The following is a 25250-nucleotide window of genomic DNA, read 5'->3' on the forward strand; positions in this document are numbered from 1 at the left end:
GTGATAATATTTATCCTTTGCTTTTTTTTTTTTTTTTGAGACAGAGTCTCGCTTTGTTGTCCAGGCTAGAGTGAGTGCCATGGCGTCAGCCTAGCTCACAGCAACCTCAAACTCCTGGCTCAAGCAATCCTCCTGCCTCAGCCTCCCAAGTAGCTGGGACTATAGGCATTCGCCACCATGCCCGGCTAATTTTTTGTATATATTAGTTGGCCAATTAATTTCTTTCTATTTATAGTAGAGACGGGGTCTCGCTCTTGCTCAGGCTGGTTTTGAACTCCTGACCTCGAGCAATCCGCCCGCCTCGGCCTCCCAGAGAGCTAGGATTACAGGCGTGAGCCACCGCACCCGGCCATGCTTTTTTTTTTTTTTACCCAAAATATTCTGGAGATTGTTTCATAGTAGTAAATATAGCACGTCATAAGTGTTTCATTTATTTATTCTTAAAAACCACCTCTACTGAGTCATTTGTGCAATTTGAAATGCGCAATTTGATTTCATCACAGCTTGGTTCAGAATAGTCCCTGCCGGAAGCCACGCAAATATCCACCGGCAGCAGGTGGACGGATTGGCCGGAGTCCCGGAATCCACTGCACTGACTAGTGGAAGGCCAGTCATCCAAAAAAAGGGTGACTCTCAAAAACATTAAGTTGAGCAAAAGAAGCCAGGCACAAAACAGAATGGGTTGAGAGGAGCCGTGTGTGGGTGGGGCCTTTTATGTCTCTGCTCGTGTTTAATCATATAAGCGGAGGCTTGTATGATTCTGTTTTTATAAAAAGTCCAGAGTAAGCAAATCGATAGGGACAGAAAGTAGACTAATGATTACCAGGGGCTGGGGACTGGGGAGTGACTGCCATGGGCATGAGGCTTTGTTTTGGGTGATGAAAGTGTTCTGGAACTAGACGGTGGTGAAGGTTGCACAGCTCTGTGAGTGCACTGACGGTTGTTGGATCGTGCACTTTCAATGGGTGAATTGTACTGGAATCATTGACTTGTGCCCGTTAAGTGTGTGAATTGTAGGGCATGCCGGTCATGTCTCAGTGAAACTGTTACAAATGTTAGCATGATCTTTTCAAGGTACCTCCATGCCATTCACCCTTTTTAAGTGTATAATTTCATGAGATTTTTCGCATATATACGCCTCACCTGTGTGACAGCCAAAATCCAGGCACGGGACGTTCTCACCAGCCTGGACTGTCCCCTCTGCCCCAGCTAACACCGGCCCCTCCCTCTGCCCGGTCCCTGGCAGCCACCAATCTGCCTTCCGGCTCCGGAGTTTTCCAGATGTCATAGAAATGGAATCGCATACTGTGTAGCTTTTTCTGTCTGGTGTTTTTGTTTTTGTTTTTTTGCTTTTCACTTAGGGCATGGCTTGTGAAGTCCGTCCATGCGGCGGCACTTACTGGTCCCTGGTGCCCTGCTGTTGCCGAGTGGCACTATCTGTTGATGGGTGTCCAGGTGATTTCCGTACTTCATCGCTTTAAAATCATGCTCGTTATCAGTGGACATTCAGGCAGGTCGACCTCCTAGAGGCTCCTCGGCCTTTGCACAGGCTGCGGCCTCCGCCAGCCGCTCCCTGCCCAGTTTCTTTTCCTGGCAAAGCCCAGCTCGTTTTTTCAAATAGCCAGCTCACCTGTCGCCTCCTCCAGGCAGCCTTCCTCCCGGCTGCCCAGGAATGGGCTTGAAAGGTCTGCTTGGATGGGAGGGGGTGGCGTTCAGCAAGGGCTCATCCTGGCACTCTCTCCCAACTTTGTGTCCCAGGGCTGTGATCTTTGACCTTGGGTGGGGGGCTCGGGGACAGAATCACAGAATCCGCCATGCTGGGCGAAAGGCCGCGAGCTGAGTCGCCAGCACTGTTATCTAATCAGCTGCCGGTCCGGTCGCCTCTGGTCTGGTGTGGCTAGGGGAGCTGTCCCGCCGATCACAGCGGGCAAAGTCTGTCCCTGACCCGTGGTGGGGGCGGGGCAGAGGAGGAAGGGTCACTTTATGCCAGGCGACCTCACGGCTGACCCTCCAGACGCCCCGGGACCTGCCGGATGCTGTTCTAGGCACAACGGCCCAGGAGGTGGGCGCTGTGCTTGTGCCCATTGCACAGATGAGGAAACCGAGGCTCGGGGGTTCAGTGACTCAGCTCACGGTCACTGGTCGGAAGGGGCAGATGTGGTCACTGAGGAGTCCCCGTGGGCAGTGCTGGGTGAACGGGCTGGACCCCGGGGCCCCGAAGCCTCTTCTGTGTGTGTGTGTGTGTGTGTGTGTGTGAGAGAGAGAGAGAGAGAGAGAGAGAGCGAGCGTGAGGCCGGGTCCTGTGACTCATGGGTTTGGCCTGGGCGAGTCCCGGAGCCCGGGTGAGCAGCCGGGCCGTGAGGAAGGCGCAGGGGCTCTGCGGTCCCCAGGCTTCCCTCGACCCGCTGCGTGTGCTGAGCGACGCGGCCGGGCAGGGAGCAGTGGCGGGGACTGGTCTGTCTGGTTTGTAAGACCGGCTTCACGGAGGCGTACTTGCTATGCAAAACCCCACATGCATTTAATGTGACAATTTGATGGGCTGGACATGTGCACACACCTGGGAACCTGCCACCTGAACCCAGGCGTTGCTTGTACCTGTCACTGTGGAAGTCCCTCGCCCCCTGTGGTGGAGGTGAGACCGCATGGCTCGTGCTGATGCTCCCGGTGCGTTCTTCGGGGGCCAAGTCCCGACGCTGTGTTTTCTACTGGAGGGTGGCGGCCGCCGGGTCAGGTCAGGCCTGGGGGTGAGGAAGTGCCCGGTCACCTGGCTCGTAGAAGCAGGGTGGGACTTGACCCGGCAGCGGGGCTTGGTGTCCTCACCTGGGCCGCTCCCGGGGCTGTGGCGCGGCCCGTTTTTACCAGCCGGGTCAGGTCATTTCTGGGAGGCCAGGGCCTTAGATTGGATTCACCCCACTCGGTGCTGGGCCTCCTGTTACCAAGCATGTCTCAGACTCAGTTTACCTAGGAGGGCTGAGTCCTGGGACCTGAGGGAGGGAGGGAAGGGGGCGTGTGGGTTTCCCTCCTACCCGCCTGCTCTGGGCCGGGCCGCGTGGACAGACTGTGGACAGAGCGAGGCTGGGCTGGGCCCGTCCTGGGAGACAGGTGTGTCCATCCTTCCCGAGAGCCCCTTGGCGGTACACGTGGCCGTGCCCTGTGTTCAGGTGGGGGCCTGGGCCCGTCCTGGGAGACAGGTGCGTCCGTCCTTCCCGAGAGCCCCTCGGGGGTACACGTGGCCGTGCCCTGTGTTCAGGTGGGGGCCTGGGCCCGTCCTGGGAGACAGGTGCGTCCGTCCTTCCTGAGAGCCCCTCGGGGGTACACGTGGCCGTGCCCCGTGCTCAGGTAGGGGCCTGGGCCGGGGCTACCCAGCACGAGTGGAAGGGAAGGGATGGAGCTCAGCGTCCCGGTGACTCCGAAGTCCCCTTCCCTGGAGCCGTGTTGGGTCTGAGCTCTGGGGAGGGAGCTTAGGAGCGAAGGGGGAGGCTCCTTCATTCATTCACTCATCATTCATTCATTCAAAGTCTCCCTTCATTCATTCACTCATCATTCATTCATTCAAAGTCTCCCCCACGCACTGGCGTCCAGGCGCCAGGATTTCTCAGCGATCCGCCGGCAGCCCTCGCACGTTCTGCGTGGGGGAGGCCGTTCCAATCGCAGATCCTCTCGGGCCTGGTTAGTGTGGCAAAGGGCACAGTGTGTCGGGAGGTGCTGGGTGCCGCAGACGGGGAAGCCAGGGGGGCCTCTCGGAGGTGGCATGGGGAGGGATGTACCCCCCAGATAGGGGAAGGGGCCGACCTACGGTTAGCAGGGTCCCCAGGGGTGCGGGGCTGTCCAGGCAGAGGCCTGGAGGCCGGGTGGAGGCGGGACCGACCCGGGCTGTGAGCTGGAGGGAGGTGGAGCTGGCACCTGTGGGCTGCGGTCAGAGCCACTGGGGGGCTCGCCGAGGGGGCGGGGCCGCTCTGGATCCAGCTCACCTGCCACCTTCTCCAGGAAGCCTTCCCGGACCCCAAACTACTCTTAGAATCCTTCAGCCTCAGTTTCCTAATCTGTAACTGTGGATAACAACAGCGACAGTGGTGCCTCCAAGGCCATGGTGCCGGTGGGGGCGAGCACAGTGAGGACGGCAGCGCTGGGCACAGCCGGGGAGGCTGCTGCTGCTGTTGGCATCATACTTATTTGTCACCTGGGTTTGCACCTGTGGCCGCCCAGGTTATGAGGTCATCCTGTGGTGCTCACGGCTGTGGGAGGACATGTCTGGCAATAAATAGTCGTGACAAGTGAAGGCAAGTCTCTGATGATCTGGTTTTTCTGAGAAAACTCTGACATCTAGCTTTTATGTGAAGTCTCCCAGTTTTTAATCCTTGGCAATGAATTCAACTTTCTTTACTCAAATGCCACCGAGGTCAAACTAGACACAGCTGTGCCTACGGTGTCACTAGCCCCATTGTACAGATGGGGAAACTGAGGTTCAGAGGGACCGACTTGCCCCAGTGGCCCAGTGGAGCGACACCCAGGTTTTCTGCCTGTCGGTTCTGGCTGTTCAGGGACAGTGGGGGGTGGCTGCCCTTGTCCTGGAAGGCTGTGTTCGAAAGAAGGTGGGAGGTGATGCAACTGCCTGGCCACCTGGCTTTGCGACATGGGGCCTCTGATGGGCTGGGTCGCCCCAGCCCACCCGGGCTCTGAGGGGTGTGGGAATTGAGGGGCCAGAGGTGTGGCTGGGCCGGGGTGGGGGGGGACCAGGTGGGTTGGGGGACCTCCCTGCCACGCTGGGGCAGGGAACCGCAGACCCAGATGAGCAGAGCTGGGGTTAGAGGCCAGGTGGACTTCAGACCTGTTTGTTTCAGCCTTTTAAGAAAACTATGGTGGCTCACGCCTGTAATCCTAGCACTTTGGGAGGCCGAGGCGGGCGGATTGCTCAAGGTCAGGAGTTCAAAACCAGCCTGAGCGAGACCCCGTCTCTACCAAAAATAGAAATAAATTAATTGACCAACTAAAAATATATATACAAAAAATTAGCCGGGCATGGTGGCGCATGCCTGTAGTCCCAGCTACTCGGGAGGCTGAGGCAGTAGGATCGCTGAGCCCCGGAGATTGAGGTTGCTGTGAGCCAGGCTGACGCCACGGCACTCACTCTAGCCTGGGCAACAAAGTGAGACTCTGTCTCAAAAAAAAAAAAGAAAACTAATTCTTTGCTAAGCTTTATAAATCCAGAGATTTCCTATCAATTTCTGTATTTCTGGTTTTCATGGCAAATGTCTCTGTTCTCCTCTCCTGACACGCTCAGCTCCAGCCACGCCGGCCTCCTTGCCAGCCACAAACTCCCTTTAAGCACCTCGCTGCCTCAGGGCCTTTGCACTGCGGCTGCCTCTCTGCGGAACTGCCCTCTCCCCCAGGTTCATGTGTTGGCCTCCCTCACCGGCTTAGGTCTGGGTTCCGGTTCGTGTTGTTTACACTTCCCTCACCTGGCAACTGCCTCATACTCAGTCATCGTCTCCTCCTCCTCCTCTTCCTCCTGCCCCCTCCACCCCTTCGTGTTCTCCGCGCGGTGTGTGTTTTCCCCTAATCCTTCAGCACTGCCTTCCCGCAGTGCGGCAAAGCTCCGCACAGTTGGGATGGGATCCTTCCCTCTCCTCTCCCCAGCTCTTAGATCAGGGCCAGGCACGTGGCAGGTGCCCAGCACGTGCTTGTTGAGTGAACGAATGATCCACGTGACTACGCGGAGCCCGTGCTCTGCAGGGTGCCGTGTGCCGCTGCTGAGCTACAGTGTCCCCTTTAGACGCTGCGGGCCGCAGTCCCCTGGCGGGTGCTGACTGTTACCAGTAAGACACATCTGCGAAATGACAGCACTCGTGTGTTACCTGTTTAGCTCCGTGTACTGAGGTGCTACAGCCCTGTGCACGAAGGGCCTTCCCACCACCTCCCGTCCCCAGGGCCCCCTCCCGCGGCGCCCCCGCCCAGCCGGGCTCGGGCGGCTGTCCCGGGCTGTGTAGGGGTGCAGGTGCTCAACCTCCTCACCGCGCGGCCGTCCTGTCCCTGCAGAACGTGCGCATCGACCCCAGCAGCCTGTCCTTCAACATGTGGAAGGAGATCCCCGTGCCCTTCTACCTGTCCGTCTACTTCTTCAACGTGCTCAACCCCGACGGGGTCCTTAGGGGGCAGAAGCCGCAGGTGGAGGAGCGGGGGCCCTACGTGTACAGGTGAGGCCATGCAGGCGGGGCCGGGCGGGGGCGGGCCCTGGGAGTGGACGGGATGGGGGTCTGCTATGCTAAGCCCCAGAGATTGTTCCAGAAATGGGCGGGGCACAGAAGGGGAAGTGACAGAGCCAGGGAAATTCTTCCTGGAGCCGTGCAGCACCAGGCACATGGGTGTGGGTGGAGGGTGTGTGTGTGTGTGTGTGTGTGTGTCTGTGTCTGTGAGGGGGGTGGGGGGGAGACACGCACACCCCACCAGGAGCAGGGACCCACCTCCAAACCCTGTTGGGGTGGAAGGCTGGGAGGGCTCGCGTGCAGGGACAGCTGTTTGTGGAACGTGCTGGCTGAGTGCCACAGCCGTACCCTGATTCTGGCCTTGGATACGCTCACGCGAGGGGCCTGCTGACCCGGAGACGTGGTGGACACCCCAGGCCCCTGGCTCCCGGGCAGGTGCTGCAGGCCGGTTGCGGGGTCCGTCCCCGCAAAGCTGACCCAGTGGCTTCCCCCCACAGGGAGTTCAGGCACAAGAGCAACATCACTTTCAATAACAACGACACGGTGTCCTTCCTCGAGTACCGCTCCTACCAGTTCCAGCCCGCCAAGTCCCGAGGCTCTGAGAGCGACTACGTCGTCATTCCCAACATCATGGTCTTGGTGAGGCTGCCCGGGGCCCGCACCGCCTCCCGCCCTGCCTCACTCCCCGAGGGGGTTCCCTCTCTCTCCCTGCCTGGCCCCTGGGTGCAGGGCAGTCCCCGGGGGAGAGTGTGGCAGCTACTGGCCCTGCCACCCCAGCTGACGGCCGAGTCTCCGGGGCACGGCCACCTGTCCCCGTCAGGACACACTGGCCAGAGTGATTTCCTTTCCCTTCCAACCCACCACTCTGGCATCTGCAGACGCAGGTGCCCGGGCTGCGGGCTGCGCGGGGAGGGGTGGGCGAGGCCTCCGTTCTGCGTTCACTGACTGCTTACTGCGGGTGCTGGGTCCCCACCCACCCCGGGCCGCTGATTCGCTGGAGGACTCGCAGGATAATTACACTCATGGCTGAGACTTGTCACAGCAGAAGGGCCCAAAGCACCATTGGCAAAGGGACAGGTGCCGGGGTGGTCTGGGCGATACCAGGCTCAGGCTTCCAGAGTACCCGCCCAGTGGGGTCCCACAGGACACACTTAATTCCCCCGACGACGAGTTGTGACAACCCACGTGAAGGGAAGCCAGGGAAGCCCCTTAGAGACTCAGCACTGAGGGCTGTCCCTGGGGACTGCTCACGTAAGCAACCTCTGCTTGGCACTTGCCAAACAAAATCCCAGATGGCCAGTAGGAAAGCCGGTGTCCGGCATAAACCCATACCACTTGCACCAATAGCCCGGCACCTGTCACCAGGAAATGGAGAGAACCCTCCCGAAATCCAAGTTTCCAGACCCCAGCGCAGGGCCAGGTGTGCAAGCAGCTTTCCCAGGGCCGGTGGTGACTAGCCCAGGCTCGAGGCCTCAGTGGGTCCCAGAGGGTGACGGCGGCGGTGGGCGTGGCTATGCTGCAATGGACGCTGAAGTGGGAATTGCATATAATGTTCATGTTTCATGGCATATTCTTTGCATGTTTTCTAACCATTTGAAACTATAAAAAATATTCTTAGGTCATGTACTGTACTGAAACAGGTGGTGGGGCTGCCTGGCTTTGGCCCTTGGACCAGAGTTTGCTGACCGGGGTATAGACGATCTTTGCAGGAATACCCCAGACCCTGCCGAGTGGCTGCCTCCGGGGAGGAATATGGTAGAGGAGGGACAGGGGCTGGGAAGGGACTTGTATTTTATGTCCTTTTGTGATTTTTTAAAAAAACCATATGTTTATTATCTTTAAACAATTATTAGAAAGTGAAGGAGATTATAGTGAATTTCCACAGAACCAGACTGCTACGGTTCGTTTTAGGAAATACTAGCTATTCACTTTTCTCAATGTGAAGATTGACTTCTGTATGAGGAGCCTTTAGAAAAATAAACCAAGAGTCAAGACAGTATCTCCAGAAAAAGTCAAAACTGAATCCATTCACACATATCCCAAGCCCCTGGATGTTGGGTAGAGCAGACGTGTGGCTCTTGGTGTTCAGGTAGGACGCTGGTAATAAGGAAGTAGAGTACGGTCCCCCATTAAGACTCTCTTTGGTTACAAGTGAAGTCAGATGTGCTCCAAACTGCCTTAGGCAAAAAGGGAATGTATGGGCCCGTGTTGCTGAAAGTGTAGGTTTCAGGTGTGGCTTGATCCAGGTGCAAGCTGGGTTGTCCAGAAGTGTGTGTGGGCTCCAAGGGTGGGGGTGCTCTAAAGAGCACATGTGGTCTTGGTACCAAAGGATCAGAGAATGTCCTGGATGCCACTCCAGGGGCCCTCCTGGGCCTGAGCATTTACCCATATGGACTCTGCCTTGAGGCTTGGCTGAAGTCAGGGGAGGAAGGGCCAGCCATGCCGCCCCCGACCTGTGGTGTCCTTCTGCCCTGCAGGGCGCTGCCATGATGGTGGAGAACAGGCCCATGAGCCTGAAGCTGATCATGACCATGGCCTTCAGCACCCTCGGCCAGCGTGCCTTCATGAACCGCACCGTCGCCGAGATCATGTGGGGGTACGACGACCCCCTGGTGAACCTCATCAATAAGTACTTCCCAGGCATGTTCCCCTTCAAGGGCAAGTTCGGGTTATTTGCTGAGGTAAGTGTGGCCCAGCGAGAAGCCACGCATTTGGGGCTGTGCCCCATCCTGCACTGACACAGCTCGGGAACCAGACGCCAGCTCCTGGGGAGATGGCTGGGCACCCCGGGGCTGTGGGGTGTAGGTGGCAGAGAGCTCCCCTCAAACTGGCTTAAGCAAAGTAGGGAATTTGGGAGCTCATGGAACTGAAAACTCTAGGGTTGGATTCAGGTGCGGCTTGATCCAGGATCAAATGATGTGCTTGGGGCTTAGCTCAGAAAACCGGACGCTTTGCTCCAAGAAGGGCAGTGGCTGCTGGGGGTCAGATGACAAACATGGACAATGGCACTGCCCTGAGCTGCCTACTTTTTCTTAATCTTCACCGCTGGTAGGGTCGTGAGCCAAGATCTGGTCCATGTAGCATCTGACCCCCGACCTCTTGATCTCCTGCCCTTGGCTCAGTGCAGGTTTCAATGAGCCCTCTGGATTGTCTAGCCTCACTCTTCTCTCTGGGCTCTGTTGACCTGGCGTGGAGTGTTGGTGGCGTGGAATCGTGATTCTATACCTGCACGCGATAGACACTTAATACATCTTTGTCCAGGATGACAGGTTCTGGTTGTGTGGGTAGATTGGCAAGTTTGGGGCAAACGGCATGATTCTGTAAAAGCATCCTGTAAATTCTGAAGTGCAAATGAAACTTCTTATAGAGCCACTAGCATGGTTATAATCTATGTTTGACCACATATAATGAAAACCTGAAAACAACAGTCTAGCAGTCGGCTGTTCATGGTTGGTGTGGTAGCTGTGAGGCCTTAATTGATCTATTAATAGGAGCCTTCTGCTCTCTTGCTCTGCCCTCCTTAGGGTGTGTTTTCCATGCCCAAGATAACCTCGTGGCTCAGGACAGCTGCTAGAGCGTCTGCTATCACGTTCACTTCCTAGGCAGCAGACCAGGAAGGAAGAAGTGGTGGGAGATTGGGGGCAAGCGGAGGAGTTAAGGATAAAACAGCACGTCCCAGCTGCCTCCCTCTCAGGAAGGGAGAAAACCAATTTCCACTCACTTTGCATTGGCCAGAACTGAGTCACACAGCTGCCCGGGCTGCAGGGAAAGCTGGAGTGTGGCCTTTTAGGTGGGTGTGCTGATGCCCCAGAGAGCTTTGGGTTTAGCGACGAAAGAGAAAGGAGAGAGCGGACTTTCGGTGGTAACTGTTAATAGCAGTGTCTGCTATACTTTGGCTATTGTAATTGTGATTTAAGGATCCTACTGGGTGAGCATTTATTAATAATACCAACAATAGGCCAGGCGTGGTGGCTCACACCACCCAGCACTGTGGGAGGCCAAAGAGAGAAGATTGCTTGAGCTGTGGCCATGCTTTGGGTGGGGGCGGGGAGGGGTGATCCTGCCCGACCGTGCCGGAGTCAGGAAGGGAGGGGAGGCCGCAGCCCACGGTATCCAGGGGGGTGTCCGTCCTATAGAGTCCCGGCTCTCCTCATTGCGACCTCCCCCATGCCAGGGGTGTGGCAGCGACTCACACAACGGCCTCGTCCTCCTGGGAGGGGGAGGGGGCACAGTCCAGAACTGAACGGGTGGCTTGGTGGCCTGCCTGGGTCCTTCACCCCGTCCTGAGGCTTATCACAGACGCTGTTCCCTGCCATGCCTGCAGCTCAACAACTCCGACTCCGGGCTCTTCACCGTGTTCACGGGCGTCAAAAACTTCAGCAGGATCCACCTCGTGGACAAGTGGAACGGGCTCAGCAAGGTGGGGGCGAGAGGCAGGCCCCCTGCCGCCGGCGGGATGGGAGGGCGGGAGGGTGTCTGCCATGAGGAGGGCGTTGGGAGGGCCTCTGGGAGTTGTGGTGTCACCTGTGGTTAAGGCTCCGCCCGCTGGGGGGCCGGGCGGCAACCGGCGACTCCTTCCCGAGCGCCTGGTGTCTGCCAGGAACTGAGCTCTTTAATTCCTTTGATTCTTCTTTTGCGCAAAAATGTTTTCCAAATACTGCTCTGGAAACACAGGAAGACATGCACATTAAAAAGCAAAACAATAGAGAGATCCACAAAGGGCCCCTTCTGCACCTCTGCAGCCCCCCTGCTTTCTGGGAAGCCCGCAGTTACCAGGTGGGGTGTGTGTGCTCTCCCTGCCCGTCCTTACCCGTCTGCGTGCCCGCGTGCACACGCACAGCTACGGCGCTCTTTCCTTCCTTGACATAACGAAATCAGGTTACGTGCATTGTTTTGCAACTTGCTTTTTTCACCTTCGTGGCCTCTTCCCAACATTTGTGAACGTGATCGAGTAACGGTCATCGCTGCGGAGACGTACCTCCAGGCCCGGCTGATATTTCTACTTTTTGTAGAGACGGGTCTCGCCCTGGCTCAGACCGAGGACGTGTCTCTTGGCTCCCACTCTGAGGAGTGAGGATGGCAGACACCCGCCTCCCTCTCTCCTGGTCACTCTGCTTCTTGCTTGATGCAACCTGGGGATGTGAGCGACAGGCCCATTTTACAGATGAAGGAACCGAGTCCCTCGCAGAGTCACACGTGCAGGGTCCACAGTCAGGGAACGGGAGGCTGCAGTGGGTGCTCTGTCTGTCTGTCTCTCTGTCTGTCTACACAGCCTACTGTGCCAGCTTTGGGAATTGAGTGGCCATGTCTACACCAGGGCAAGTTAGGCATGCAGCGCCCGAGAGCGCTCATGAAGGGGCCTCGGCCGTCCTGAGTGACCGGGTCCGAACGCTTCCTCAGGTGAACTTCTGGCATTCCGACCAGTGCAACATGATCAACGGAACCTCCGGGCAGATGTGGGCGCCGTTCATGACTCCCGAGTCGCCGCTGGAGTTCTACAGCCCCGAGGCCTGCCGGTAACGCTCCCGGCCTCCGGACCTCCGGGCCTCCGGGCCTCCGGGCAGGCCGCTTCCCGGGAGGCTCATGGCCATGGCCGAATCAAGTGGCTTTTGGCGTGCACTTGGGGGCGTTTTTGACTCCTTGTGTCTTTAACTCCTCTGCCCCTGGCGCTGTCTCGAATTCTCTCTGGCTGTACCTCGAGGGCCAGGCCCAGGGAGTGGCTGCTGGCGGGCCCGGCCCGGTGGTGCTGGTCAGGGACGAGGGGGGGGGGAGCGGGACACGGTTGGGGTTGCAGGGGGCTGCGAAACACAGGCAAGAGAGGGGATTTCCTCTGGCAGGAAGATGATCTGAAAAAGAAGAAAAGCCCCAAAGTTACCGTTTGGGTGCTGAGAGCTCAGCTGACCCTGCTTGGCCCCCTGGGGCTCAGCGGTGTAGCCTGGGGGCTCGGTTGGGCCCTGGCTGGGGGCGGGAGAAGACACTGGCTCCCAGAGCCCTCCTGTGCCATTGCCGAGTCCTGTCCTCTGCTCTACTCTGGCCACTCTGGAAAAGTCATTAACGTGACCCCTGACCTACCCGCCTGTGGAGACAATGTGCCCTTTGTGCCTAAATGCTTCAGGGGGTGTTTTGTAAAAACAAGGACATTTTCTTACAGAACCACAATACTGTTTTCAAAACAAGGAAACTTGACATTGACATGATGCCATTGTCTAAGCTGGCACTCCCCAATAAAAATATTAATGCAAGTCACATATGCAGCTTGAAATTTTCCAGTAGCCGCATGATATAAAAAGTAACAAGAAATTGGTGAAATTATTTTTAACAGTATATTTTATTTGATCTAGTATTTCTAAAATGTTATTTCAAATGATATTGAAAAGATTTTAAAAAGTGTGGGCAGCAAGTCTTAGCAACCTGGAAGGTGTGTCACACTTACGGAACATCCCAATTGGGGTTTCCCCATTTCAAGGGTGGGGCAGCCGTGGGTGATGACTGAGGGCCGGGGACAGCAGCCTCGGGTGATGAGTGACAGCTGGGGACAGCATGGGTGGTGCAGTGGAGAAGTGCCTTCAAGAAAGACCCGCAGGATGAACGGACAGAGGGTGGAGAGGGTGGGCGTGGGGCGGTGCTGCCACCGCAGAAGTTGACAGCTGAGCTCAGATCTGATCGAAGCACCGAAATCTGGTGGGTGGAGATTGAGGGAAGGACATTTTCAGCAGAGGGAGCAGCAGATGCAAAGGCCCTGGGGCAGGAAGGAGCGGTGGGGAGTGCTGAGGACTGGCGGATGCTAACTGCAGGTTAGACGGAAAAGGCCTGTCAGGTTTCAGCGAGGGTGGGATGTGTCCTGTGCTTGTTTTAAAGCTGCCCCTGACCGTAGGGAATAAACTGGCACTGGGAGGGGGGAGGCAGCCGTGGGGCAGGGAGGCCAGTCAGGAGGCTGCTGCAGTTCCCGAGACCCCGGAGGTGGCAGCGAGGGTGGGGGACATGGCTGGACTGGGGCAGCCTTCAGCAGGGCCTGGCGCAGCCGCGTGGTCCGGGTGTCCCCCCTCACCTCGTCTGTCCCCACAGGTCCATGAGGCTCATCTACAAGGAGCCGGGGATATTTCAGGGCATCCCCACCTACCGCTTTGTGGCCCCCAAAACCCTGTTTGCCAACGGGTCTGACTACCCGCCCAACGAAGGCTTCTGCCCGTGCATGGAGTCTGGCATCCAGAACGTGAGCACCTGCAGGTTCAGTACGTGTCGCCCCGGGGCGGGGGGGGGGCGAGGGGGCGGGGGGGGGGTTCGTCTGCCCCACACCTGCGACCTATGGCCTCTGCGCCCTTGGTCATCCCATTGGGTTGGAGATGCTGCCCTTTGGGTGGCAGAAAGGTGACATGGAAAAGAGGAGACGCCGTGTGTGTTAGAACAACGCAGGCTTGTTTATCGCCTGGCAGTCCCGCAGCTCAGCTGCACGGGTGCCCCTGGGCTGAGACCAAGGAAGCCGCTTCCCTCTGGGGGCTCTCGGGGAGAGTCGGGGTCCCTGCCTCTTCCTGCGCTCCTCCCTCCCGGGCCCTTCCTCCACCTTCAAGGCAGGCAGTGCAGCGCCCTCCGCCCACTCTGTCCTCGCATCCCTCCTCCCGTCCCCCCTACTGTTTTAAGGGCCCCCCAGATGATCCCAAACGACCCATCTTAAAGGTGGCTGAAGAGCCACCTTTATCCCCCTTTGTCCTGTTTCCTAACTTAGCCGGAGGCTCCGGGGATTAGGGTGTGGACGTCTTTGCATTGGGGCGTCCATCTGTCCTCCCACACTGAGATTTGTCACTCACCAGTGAGGCTCGTGGGAAGGGCCCTCACCCCATCCTGGAGTGTGAAGAAGCTGGTGACAGCGTGTGTTAGTGCAGCCCTCTCATCCGGCGGGGTGTGGCTGCGGGCTGTGATTGCTGTGTGACATCCCCTGGCATCTTTGGTGCCAGTCCCTGAAACTCCCCTGCCTCAGTTGCTCCATTTGGACCCTCAGGTGGCCTCCCCCACCCTGCCCTGCACCGTTCAGCCCATCAGCAAGCACAGGTGGCTTTAGGCCCCATTGAGTCCTGAGCCCCTTCCTCTCTCCTACCCGCCTCCCCCTACGCCCTGCCTCGTGGCCCAGGCCATCAAAGGGTCTCACTTGGTGTCCAGGCCCCTCCGGTTGTTCCCTGCCCCAGGGACCATGCCCCAGACCGAGCAGTGTGGTCACCACTGGCCTTGTGTGGCTGTTTCCGTTGAGATTGGTTTCAACAAAGTCAAATTAAGAAGGCAGTTCCTTCGTCACACTGGCCGCGTTTCAAACGCTGGACAGCTGTGTGTGTCCAGTGCTGCCGACTTGGGCGGCGGGTGGGGAGCGTTTCCATCACCGCAGGAAGTTCTGGGGGGAGCGCTGCTCCCAGCAGCAGCCCGGGGAGGGGGGGTCTGTCTTTCAACAATGCAGATTGTCACCCACTCTTTGCTTAAGATATCCAGCAGCTCCCTCTGTGTTTATAGAAAAGTCCAAACTCGCGCCGTGGCCAGGGGCTCTGCAGGGTCTGGTCCCGGCTGGTCTCTCTGATGTCATTTCTTCCCACGCTGCTCCCACTCATCATTCTTCAGCTCCATTGTCCTCTCCCTGTTTCTAGAATATATCAAATGCAGTCCCACCCCAGGGCCTTTGCACGGGCTGTTCCCCCTGCTTGGAGAGCTCCTTCTCTGCATTTCCATGTGGGTCATTCCCTCACTGTCTTTTGGTCTGACCCTCTGTCTGACCGTGTCTTGCCTTTTGGGGTGTCTGGTTGAAGCCGCGTCTTGCAGACGGTGATCCTGGAGGATTCCTCTGGGGCTGGGGATGGGGTGGGGGAGGACTGCCAACGGTTTGGATGCTGTCTGCAGTTTCAGGCAGAACAGGGCACGTGGTGGGCAAAGGTTTGGGACTGGGGCCTGGAATGCCCGGCTCTGTCTCCTCGCTGTGGCCAGCCGGGCATCGTCCCCTATTCGTGCCACTCCTTCTGCATCGGTATCTGTGGGAACTTCCGCCTGTAAGGAGGAGGCTGTTGTGTCACGTGATGGGGGTGTGCTATAACAAGCGTGTGGCAAGTGGCAGATGCTAGACTAGACTCCACTTGATTTGGGCCAAAAGGGCACTTCTTGGTTTGTTTAACCAAAAATTCTAGGGCAGATCCCTGTATCAGGCACAGATCCAGAGCTTGGACGGTGTCCGGAAGCTGCCTTTCTCCAAGTCTTGGCTCGGAGTTCTGGCAGGCTGGCTTTGCTGCCAGGCAGGCTCTCCCACGTGGAGTTTCTGGGCTCACCTCCTCCCAGCTCTGAACCCAGCAGAAAGGGGCTGCCTGGGTCCTCTTCACTCCAGCAAAAGTCCCAGGGTTCTCTCTGATTGGTCTGCTTGGCATCCTATGCCCAGCTGTGGGCCAGTCACTGCCGCCAAGGGTGGCCTGTGCTGATTGGCCAGACTTGTGTCACATGCTCAGCCGGGCTCCATGGGTGGGGCCGGCCCCACTCAACACACATGGCTGGGAGTATGTGCTGATCCATGTGGAAATCCAGTGTAGACTAAATTGGGGTGTAAGTACCAGAAGATGGGGGAGAAACAATACACCTGCCTCCTCCAAAGGGCTAGGGCAGGGTGTGCACTGCTTCCTATTAGCACACCTGCCAAAAGAATTTCAAAAGTGCAAGGGAATTTAAAAATATTCACTTACACAAAGTATTTTCTTTTAAATAGAAATACACATATATACAGAGAAGTGTCCAAATGACACGCATAGTTTGAAACTCCACTAAGTGAACACACGCACATAGCCAGCTCCCAGATCAGAAAACAGACCATGAAGCTGTCCTCGCCCCAGCCCTCCCTGTCCCAACTTCCGCACCAGAGCTCTGCCTATTTGGGGTCTTCGTATGAATGGAATGATAAAGTGTCGACTCCTTTTTTCTCCTTTCCTGGCCTCTTCCACCCATTAGCACGTGGCACAGTCCGTCCCTGACGTCCTGGGTGCTTGTCACTCATCGTCCTCATTGCTGCGTAATACTCTATAATGGGAGCCGCCCCTTCCATTGTCCACGGGCATCCAAGTCCCTGTTTCTTGACCTTTATCCTGGTGTTTGCATGTGCCCTTCGGTGCATCTTGTCTGCATCTCTGTGGCGTGTTATCTGAGCAGAAAGGTGCCCACGCATTTGCCTTTCTGGGCCTTGAAAATTTCGTGAACCCAGACAACTCCCTCGAGTCAAACCTCCTTGCTGCGTGAGAGCCTCCGACTTGCCCAACCGCGCCGATTAATTATCATCCGTGGCAATCCCAGGCAATTATGCCCAGTTAGATGCGCCGTAAAGCAATAAATCAATTACCGCTTATTGCCCGGGCACGTCTCGCTCGGCGTGTTTGGAAATAAAATCGGAAGAAACACGTGCCCAGGTGCACGCGGGCTCCCGCCGGAGCGTGGGCAGGCACTGGCAGGTGGCTCCACCTCCTGTGGGTGCCGCCTGGGCTCCGAGGCGGGTCGGGGCTCGTCTGAGATTCCCCAAGGGCCTGGCTTGGCGGCCGCCTCCTTTACCGACGGTCCCCAGAGCGTCGCCACCTGTAAAGATGGGGTCCCCCTGTTTGCTCTGTGGGCTTGCTTTCTCAGTTGGGGCTGGAGAACAGGAGCAGGTTTTCCAAATTATGGAGAACATCATCCCTGCAGGTGCTCAGCGACTTCCTGTCTCCCAGTCCTTTCCGTCCTTCCGTCGCTTCCAGGGAAAAGTCTCTGCTGGTGCTCATAGGGCTGGAAGACCTGTCCACCCTCGCCAGTCTATCTGGGTTTTTGTTTGTTTGTTTGTTTGTGTTTTTTTGAGACACAGTCTTGCTCTGTTGCCCGGGTTAGAGTGCCGTGGCGTCAGCCTAGCTCACAGCAACCTCAAACTCCTGGGCTCAAGCAATCCTCCTGCCTCAGCCTCCCAAGTAGCTGGGACTACAGGCATGCACCACCATGCCCGGCTAATTTTTTCTATATATATTAGTTGGCCAATTAATCTCTTTCTATTAAAAAGACAGCCTCGCTGTGCCTGTGGCCCGTTGTCACTAGGCCCGTCACCCGCTGTCCGGAGGATGAGGCGGCCTCGCTGTGCCTGTGCCCGTTGTCCCCAGGCCCATCACCCACTGTCTGGAGGATGAGGCGGCGTCTGCTGTGTTGGGCCGGTCGATGGCGGGGTTTGGCCTCACGTCTCTATGCGTGGGTTTCTCACTCGGGGACAAGTCTGTCCCCACGGACACGTGCTGGCTGCCGGGAGAGGAGCGAAGCGGGTGTGTCTCCTCCCTCCTGTGGACACGGTGGCCCGGCCACGGCTGTGCACGCCTGAGTGCTCTGACGGTCGCTGCGCTACCTGCAGAGGACAGTCCGGGCTGCTTGGCTTGCCGCTGGAGACACCCTCCCCACACCAGAGTTCAAACCCGGCCTCGACTTACCTTTCTGTCCTCACCTCCGCGATGCCCCTTTGTGCGCCCTGCAGTTCCCACCTCCCTGCCACTGCTCGCGGTCCCTTCGCCCGGCGCCTGTCAGAGACCCTTTCCTCCGCCTGCCTTTCGTCCCTCAGCCTCCTCCAGGGCAGAGCTTGTCCCCTACTGTGTCCCAGTACCCGGGGCCTCTTTACACAGGAAGGAAGGGACCCTCCCTGCCCGGTCATTGGCATCCACATGTCGTCGTCATCACGGGGCCCTGCGGACCACAGCCCTGTCTCATCGGCTGCGTGTCCATCACACCCCGCTCAGGCCTGGCCCGAAGCGGGCCCCTGGGTGTGCTGACCTGCTCCCCGAATCTGACGCCCCTTCTCTGCCCCTGCCTTCTAGGTGCCCCCTTGTTTCTCTCCCATCCTCACTTCTACAATGCCGACCCGGTCCTGGCAGAAGCGGTGACGGGCCTGCACCCCAACCCGGAGGAGCATTCCTTGTTCCTGGACATCCACCCGGTGAGCCCTGCTGTCTGCTGTGGGGGCGGGGCGGCTGCTGCACATACGGCCCCCTCCCCCCTCCCGGCACAGCGCTGCGCCAGGGCGGGGTGATGGGAAGTCTGGTCTGCCTTGGAACTGGTAGCTTCTAGAATATCGAGCCATCAAAGGTCCCTACTTTACCCTGACTCCATAGTTCAAGGATTTTATTATCCCTTTATAAGGGGCTTGGTTCTATAAACGGGCCACAAGGCAGTAAATTAATTAGCAATTATCAGCCGGTGCGTCTCCGGCAGATTAGCCAGAGACGGCCCTCCGGCTGTGCCAAGATGCCATAAAGATCTTTCGGTATCAGCAGAGCCTGGAACATCTTGCTGATAAGTCAGCTTGTGGGGAACTTGTCCCCTGTGAAGCTCTGTCTACGAGCTTCAGGACCAGGAGGGTGTCAGAGCCATACGTGCGGCCCGCCTCGGGGACAAGCCCGTGCCTGTGGCCTCGTCTCCCTGCAGAGCTGCTCTCTGTGAGGTGCGCCGTTAGACTCGGTGGCTCCCACCGCCCCACAGAAATGCCGTGGGTCTCTGTTTCCCAAGTGGACACGGGTTCTCGCCTATAGATAGGCCTTTTTTAAAAAATTAATTTTTTAAGTTGAAAAATAAACATTGTATATATTGGTGGTTTACAACAGTGATAGCATCATGTATATATACATTGTAGCATGGCTAAGTGGAGTTAACTAATGTATCCATCGCCTCACTTGGTTACTTTTTTCCTGTAGTGGTAAAAATACTTAAGACCTACCTACCTCTTAGTAAATTTCAAATATACCGAGTGACATTGTTACTAACTGTCTTCCGGGTTGTAAACTAGGTCTCCCAATGCATTCCTCTGCTATAGCTGGAACTTTGTACCTTTTGACACCAACATCTCCCCAGCCCCTCACTCCCCACCTCCTCTGGCAGCCAGCACTCTACTCGCCGTTTCTATGAGTTTGACTTTTTTACATTCCACTTGTAAGTGAAATCGTGGAGTATTTATCTTTCTGTGTCTGCCTCATTTCACGTAGCAGAGCGTCCTGTGTGTTCACCCATTTTGTCACAAACGATAGGATTTCCTTCCTTTTTAAGGCTGAGTGATATTCCCGTGTGCGTGTGCGTGCGAGTGTGTCCACGCACACCACGTTCTCCTTGCCCGCTCATCCACTGACGGACACTTCGGCTGGTTCCGTATCTTGGCTACTGTGAATGACGCTGCAATGAACGTGGGGGAGCAGATGCTTTTCGACTTACTGATTTCGTTCCCTTTGGATCTCCACCCGGCCGTGGGGTTGCTGGGTGGAGGCGGTTCTACCTTTAACTGTCTGAGCAACCCCATGCGGTCCCCACTCCCCACGGGCCTTTCCGAAGCTCCCTGACACGCTGTTCCACGCCGTTTCCCTCTGCCCTCCCTGGACCTTCTTAGCCGCTGACTGGACACCCGGGCCCCCACCCTGGTCCCCATGTCCTCCCTTCTCTGAGTTAATTCACTTTATTGCCTCTGTTGCTGAGCTGGCTTCTGGAGAATTCCACCACGCACATAGTCTCTTCTGTGCTCTCACTGGTAGCTTTCATTTCTGTGCGCGGATTTCCTTTTCTCCTCCACATCAAGGAAAAGGGAGTCGGGCTTGGGAGGCCGGAGAGAGGCAGACCGCTGCGTTGCCACAGCCGCCTCGCTGGCCCCTCCCGCCGTCCACTTTCAGACCCGCTGGGCTGGGGCGGACGGGAGGGGAGGTGGCCTCTGCATTTGGTTCTGGTCTGGGCTCGTTGGGAGGAGGACCAGGAATCAGTCTGCTGCCTGGTGGCCATTAGCCTTGAAAACCGCATGGAAGCTGCTTCTGTGCGGCTCCTGTTCTGCTCCTGGAACTCGGGGAGAGGTGGCGACAGGGGTGGCCTCCTGGGCCCAGGTTTCTGTTCTCAGTGGTGCATGGAATGGGGGGGAGGGCTTTGCCCGCTAAGAGGTGGCCTGACCTAAGAGGTAGCTGAGGGCGTGAGCCAGGGAGGGCATGGGACAAATTTCTTGGAGAAGGAAGTGGAGACCCCAGAACGTGGAGTGTGTTCCAGGGAGGAGAAGAGGATGGCAGGTCATGTCGGGGCCCCCAGGCACCCCCAGGCTCGATGATTCCAGAGGAGGACTCAGACCTCGGCCTCGGGGTGCTCACAGCTGACGTTACCACGGCGAGGGCGCAAAGCAAAACCAGCACAGGGGAGGAGTCCGGGGAGAGACCAGGCTCGAGCTTCCAGAGTCCTCTCCCAGTGGGTTACATAAGACGCATCTAATCCCCCCTGCAGTGAGGTGTGACATGTACGAAGTGTCGCCTAGCAGGAAAGCCCACTAGAATCCAGCAGCCAGGGTTTTTGTCTGGGCTGATGGAGTGGGCATCTCTGCCTGGCGTGTACCAACACGGCAGACTCCCAGAAGGAAAGCAGGTGTCCCGCATAGACCGTGTGGCTTGCATAGATGGTCTAGGAGACGGTGGGAACCCTCCTGAAATCGGAGCTCCCCGACCCAGCCAGTCTTGCCCACAGCCTAAGGTGGGCAGCCCGGGCCTGCCGCATGGGCTCTTTCCTACGCATGGTGATCTCACTCCCATCCCGCCAGGTTCTCAAGTTCAAACTCTCCGCAGTCCTAAGTGTAAGGCCTTTGACTAGCTCCTGTTTGCTGTAGGGTGTGGGAAGGCCCTTTTCCTGATACTGTATGTGATAACAGCACACGCATTTATGGAGTGTGGCTATCTTGCATACTTTATCCTTATAAAAATGCCCTGAGGTGGGCAGAGTTATCTCTATTTTGCAGATAGGGAAACAACTCTCAGCTAAGAAGAACCAGTTGTGTCCCTCTGACCTCAAATCTAGGTTTCTTTCCACTACAATTTCCTGACTTCATTCTGGAACCACCTTCCTGGTTTTGGTGATGCATGTGTGTCACTTCTGTTATGTACTTTTTTAAAAAAATCATCTCGTTAAAAAAAAAATTCTGCACAAACGGAGCTTTCCGTTACTACCTCAAGTAGGAAATTGTAAAAGTTCTCCAAAGAAAGAAGACAGCCATAAGAATGAACAAGGACATTATACCATCAGGCTCCATGTAGAAGACGGTGCCCGCCAGGGGCACTGAGCCGGCGGTCGGCTCTCAGTGCCATCGTTTAGAAAATGGAGGTTTTAAAGTATAGGAGAGCAGCACTAAAGACCATGCAAACTCCTGGCAGGAACTTTCTCTTTGAAATGATCCGGAGAAGTTGGGAGTGAATTGAGAACAGCTATTTTTTCATGTAGAGGTTGGAAGGAGGCATCTGAAAAATGTCATTCTGTACCTTGGGAAACACTGTCTTAAGAGGACAGAGGAAAGGGATTATTATTTTTTTTCCCGTTCTGAGAGGGGCCTGCTTTCTGGAGGGCCCCTAGAGCCTGTGGCTGTAAGGACTGTCGGGGAGCAGGTGCTCCCCTCGAGGCCTGAGGGCCGGCAGGGGCGAGCCCCACGCGGGCGGACTCCCCCACCTGCCGCTTGTGTTAGGTCGGATAGGAGCAACCGCCACTGCTGGGCAGTCGAGCAGGGACGCCCACCCTCTGGAGCGGGACCAGGGAGAGGAGGGGTGGAAGGCGCCCGGGGAGCTCCAGGGCAGCCAGTGTCCTCACAGTGTTTGTCGCTGCAGGTCACCGGGATCCCCATGAACTGCTCCGTGAAGCTGCAGCTGAACCTCTACATCAAGGCCGTCAAGGGCATCGGGTGAGTGGGGGCTGGGCGCTGGGGCTGAGTTGCTCAGGTCGAGGACAGGGGCTCAGGACTCCAGTGGTCCCAGACCCTGGCGACGAATGCCAGGAGCCAGGGCCTGGGGAAGGGGATGGCCCGACTGGATATGGAATCCGGTCCCTCTCGGTCTTCCCCCGGGAGAGTCTCAGCTTCCGGCCAAGGCCTGACTTGCATGATCACACCGCTCTCCCCGAACCTTAACAAACGTTCCCCTCCAACACCGGCCAGGGGCTGGGGTCCAGGCTGCTTCCCGCTCAGCGGAGCGGCACAGTGGAAACCCTGGCAAGACCCAGTGCTTCCAAGCGGAAACTTTCCAGACAGCGTCCTTAAGTTTCACCATTGGTGTTACCCGAATTTTTTAAGCACTGATTTTTCTCTTTTTGATTTGTAAGATAACAACTTTATGGAGATGTAATTCACATATCATAAAACTCATCCCTTTAGAATGTACGATACAATTCAGCGATCTGTAGGCTGGTCACAGAGCTGTGTGTCTGTCACCACGATCAACTCTGGAAGGTGTTCGTCACCCATTAGCAATCACCATGCTTCTCCTCAGCCCCCGGCCAGGCCACGCGTCTGCATTCTGTCTCTGCGAGTCCGCCCGACCTGCACATTTCACACACACAGGATCACGTGCTGTGTGGTCTTCGGTGACTGGCTTCTGTCACTTACGATAACGTTTTCAAGGTTCATCCGGGTGTGGCATGGATCGATGCGTTTTATGGCTGGATAATATTCTGTTGTAGAGATAGACTGCATTTTATTGATTAGTTGATGGGTATCTGGGTTTGCACTTTTTGGCCCTAATGAATAATGCTGCCATGAATGTTCATGTATAAGTTTCTGGAAGGACATACGTCCTCATTTTTCTTGGGCGTGTACCTAGGGGTGGAATTGCTGGGTCACAGGGTAACTCTGTGTCTAACCTTTGAGGAGCTACCAGACTTTTCCACGGCCACTGCACCATTTTACATTCTCACCAGCAGTGTGGGAGGGTTCCAGTCTCTCCACATCCTCACCAGAACAACGTGTTGATAGAACTGGGTGAGGGGGTATGCTGATTTGTCGCTATGTCAGCGTCTGTACTTCTTAGCATGCCTGAAATAATTTTTTTCTTTTCTTTTCCTTTTTTTTTTTTTTGAGACAGTTGCACTCTCTTGCCTGGGTTAGACTGCTGTGGCATCAGCCTAGCTCACAGCAACCTCAAACTCCTGGGCTCAAGCAATCCTCCTGCCTCAGCCTCTGGAGTAGCTGGGACACAACCACGCAGGCAAATTTTTCTATTTTTTTCTTTTTTATAGAGACAGGGTCTTGCTCTTGCTCAGGCTGGTCTGGAACTCCTGACCTCAAGTGATCCTCTTGCCTCAGCCTCCCAGAGTGCTGGGATTACAGGCGTGAGCCACCTTGCTCAGCCCTAATTTCAATTTCACTTTTTAAAAGATTCTCTTAGCGCCTGTAGTCCCAGCAAGCAAGACCTGTCTCAAAACAAAATAAATAAATAATTCTTTGATTCCTGAGTTGCCGGAATGTGAGCATCCATTCCGCTTGTAAAATGCCTCTCAGCTGGGAAGAATATCACTTTGTCGGAGACTGGCAGGGAGTAACAGCTGTCAGCTCGTTGCCTTCACTCCCACCCTCCTGTTTCATTTTTGTATTTGAAGCTGCCAGGGGGTCTGCTCCTGACGGGTGGGAGGGTGGGGAGACGGCGCCAGGCACGGCGAGGTGTTTGCCGCCCAAGCTCTCGCTCTGGGTTTGCCACGTGGCACCTGCGCTGTGACCTCAGATGCTAGATGCTGCCAGGCCGGGCAGGTGACCCAGGCGGAGGAGCCCCGCAGGCAGGTTGGGGCTGGAGCCAAGGGTGCCGCCCCTGCCCAGCCCCCGCTGACTGTGACCCCATCGGAGTGCAGGCCCAGTGTGGCCACATCCTCCGCATTTTTCTAAAAGGACCCCCAAATTTGGATTTTAACAGAAGCCCTCTCAATTTTCACCCGTTGGCAGGTAATTCGCATTCTTGACCAACGGTACATGGGGATTCTGCAGGATTCAGCAGGATTCTGCCTGTTGGTGACCTGTGGGCCATTAACCTGACCTCCTTGGCAGGCTGGTAGCAGAGGATAGAGGGAAGTGGTGGTGACATCAGATGTTCATTCTCCACCCCTCCCCGGGCCAGGAAGGGTCTGGAGGGGAAGCAGAGCTATTTCTGGCTGTTTCTGTTTGGCTGTGATGTGTGGGAGGAACTCAGTGCTCTTTGCTCACTACATAAAGGCAATGGAGTGGCGTGAAACCTGCATGTAATTTACACCGGTTCTCACAAAGTCATTCAGAGCACAGCAGCCAAAGTGAATGGCTCCTTCCGTTGTATTTCTATACTGTTTTCCACCGTTTGTAAGTGATACGCACAAACCCATTTCACTGCAAAATACTCTACTTAATGAGTGGCCCAAGAGACTTTTTCTTTTCTTTATCTTTTTGGTAGAGATGGGGTCTCACTCTTGCTCAGGCTGGTCTTGAACTCCTGATCTCAAGCGATCTTTCCGCCTTGGCCTCTCAGAGTCCTGGGATTACAGGCGTGAGCCACCATGCCTGGTGGGCCCAAGAGATGTTTGAGGGTAATTGTGACTGGAGGATTTTGGTTTTTGGTGTTAACTCTGGCCCGGAGGGAGTTCCATCTCCCCTTGGTACCATTCTGCCTTCCTTTAATCCAGATGGTGAAGTTATAGAATATTTGGGTGTCCATTTGTCCACTGGTATAACACCAATAATAAGTGCTTTTCTATGTTGGGTAGTTTTTTTTTTTTAGACAGAGTCTCACTTTGTTGCCCAGGCTAGAGTGAGTGCTGTGGCATCAGCCTAGCTCACGGCAACCTCAAACTCCTGGGCTCAAGCAATCCTCCTGCCTCAGCCTCCCAAGTAGCTGGGACTCCAGGCATGGGCCACCATGCCCGGCTAACTTTTTCTATATATTTTTAGTTGGCCAATTAATTTCTTTCTATTTTAGTAGAGACAGGGTCTCTCTCTTGCTCAGGCTGGTCTTGAACTCCTGAGTTCAAATGATCTGCCTGTCTTGGCCTCCCAGAGTGCTAGGATTACAGGCGTGAGCCACCGCGCCCGGCCTATGTTGGGTAGTTTTTAAGCACTGTACTCATATCATTGCACTTTGTCCTCACTGGAGCCCTAGGAGGAGCTATGTTATAATCCCTGTTTTACAGAAGATGCTCAGAGAGGCTAAGTAGCATGTGCTTGGGCACACAGCTAGTAAGGGGCTGTGTTGGGGCCCCCAAGCCCACCCAGGCTCGAAGTTTCGCTAGGAAGATTCACAGGACTCAGCATGTGGTCAT

At 56.2% G+C, this 25250-nt stretch overlaps 1 protein-coding gene across 3 annotated transcripts in view; it reads left to right on the forward strand.

The window, feature by feature from the left end:
* Positions 1-25250, forward strand: part of SCARB1 (scavenger receptor class B member 1) — a 62510-nt gene that overhangs the window by 27765 nt on the left and 9495 nt on the right. For all 3 annotated transcript variants that reach the window (XM_020282946.2, XM_020282947.2, XM_075996442.1), the window contains exons 2-9: positions 6037-6194; positions 6701-6842; positions 8681-8884; positions 10528-10623; positions 11604-11719; positions 13269-13435; positions 18029-18147; positions 21812-21885. In XM_020282946.2, the coding sequence (XP_020138535.1) occupies positions 6037-6194; positions 6701-6842; positions 8681-8884; positions 10528-10623; positions 11604-11719; positions 13269-13435; positions 18029-18147; positions 21812-21885 (1076 nt within the window). The remainder of the gene's footprint in view (positions 1-6036; positions 6195-6700; positions 6843-8680; positions 8885-10527; positions 10624-11603; positions 11720-13268; positions 13436-18028; positions 18148-21811; positions 21886-25250) is intronic.

This window comes from Microcebus murinus, chromosome 22, assembly GCF_040939455.1.
Source record: "Microcebus murinus isolate Inina chromosome 22, M.murinus_Inina_mat1.0, whole genome shotgun sequence".
NCBI classification, from domain to species: domain Eukaryota; kingdom Metazoa; phylum Chordata; class Mammalia; order Primates; family Cheirogaleidae; genus Microcebus; species Microcebus murinus.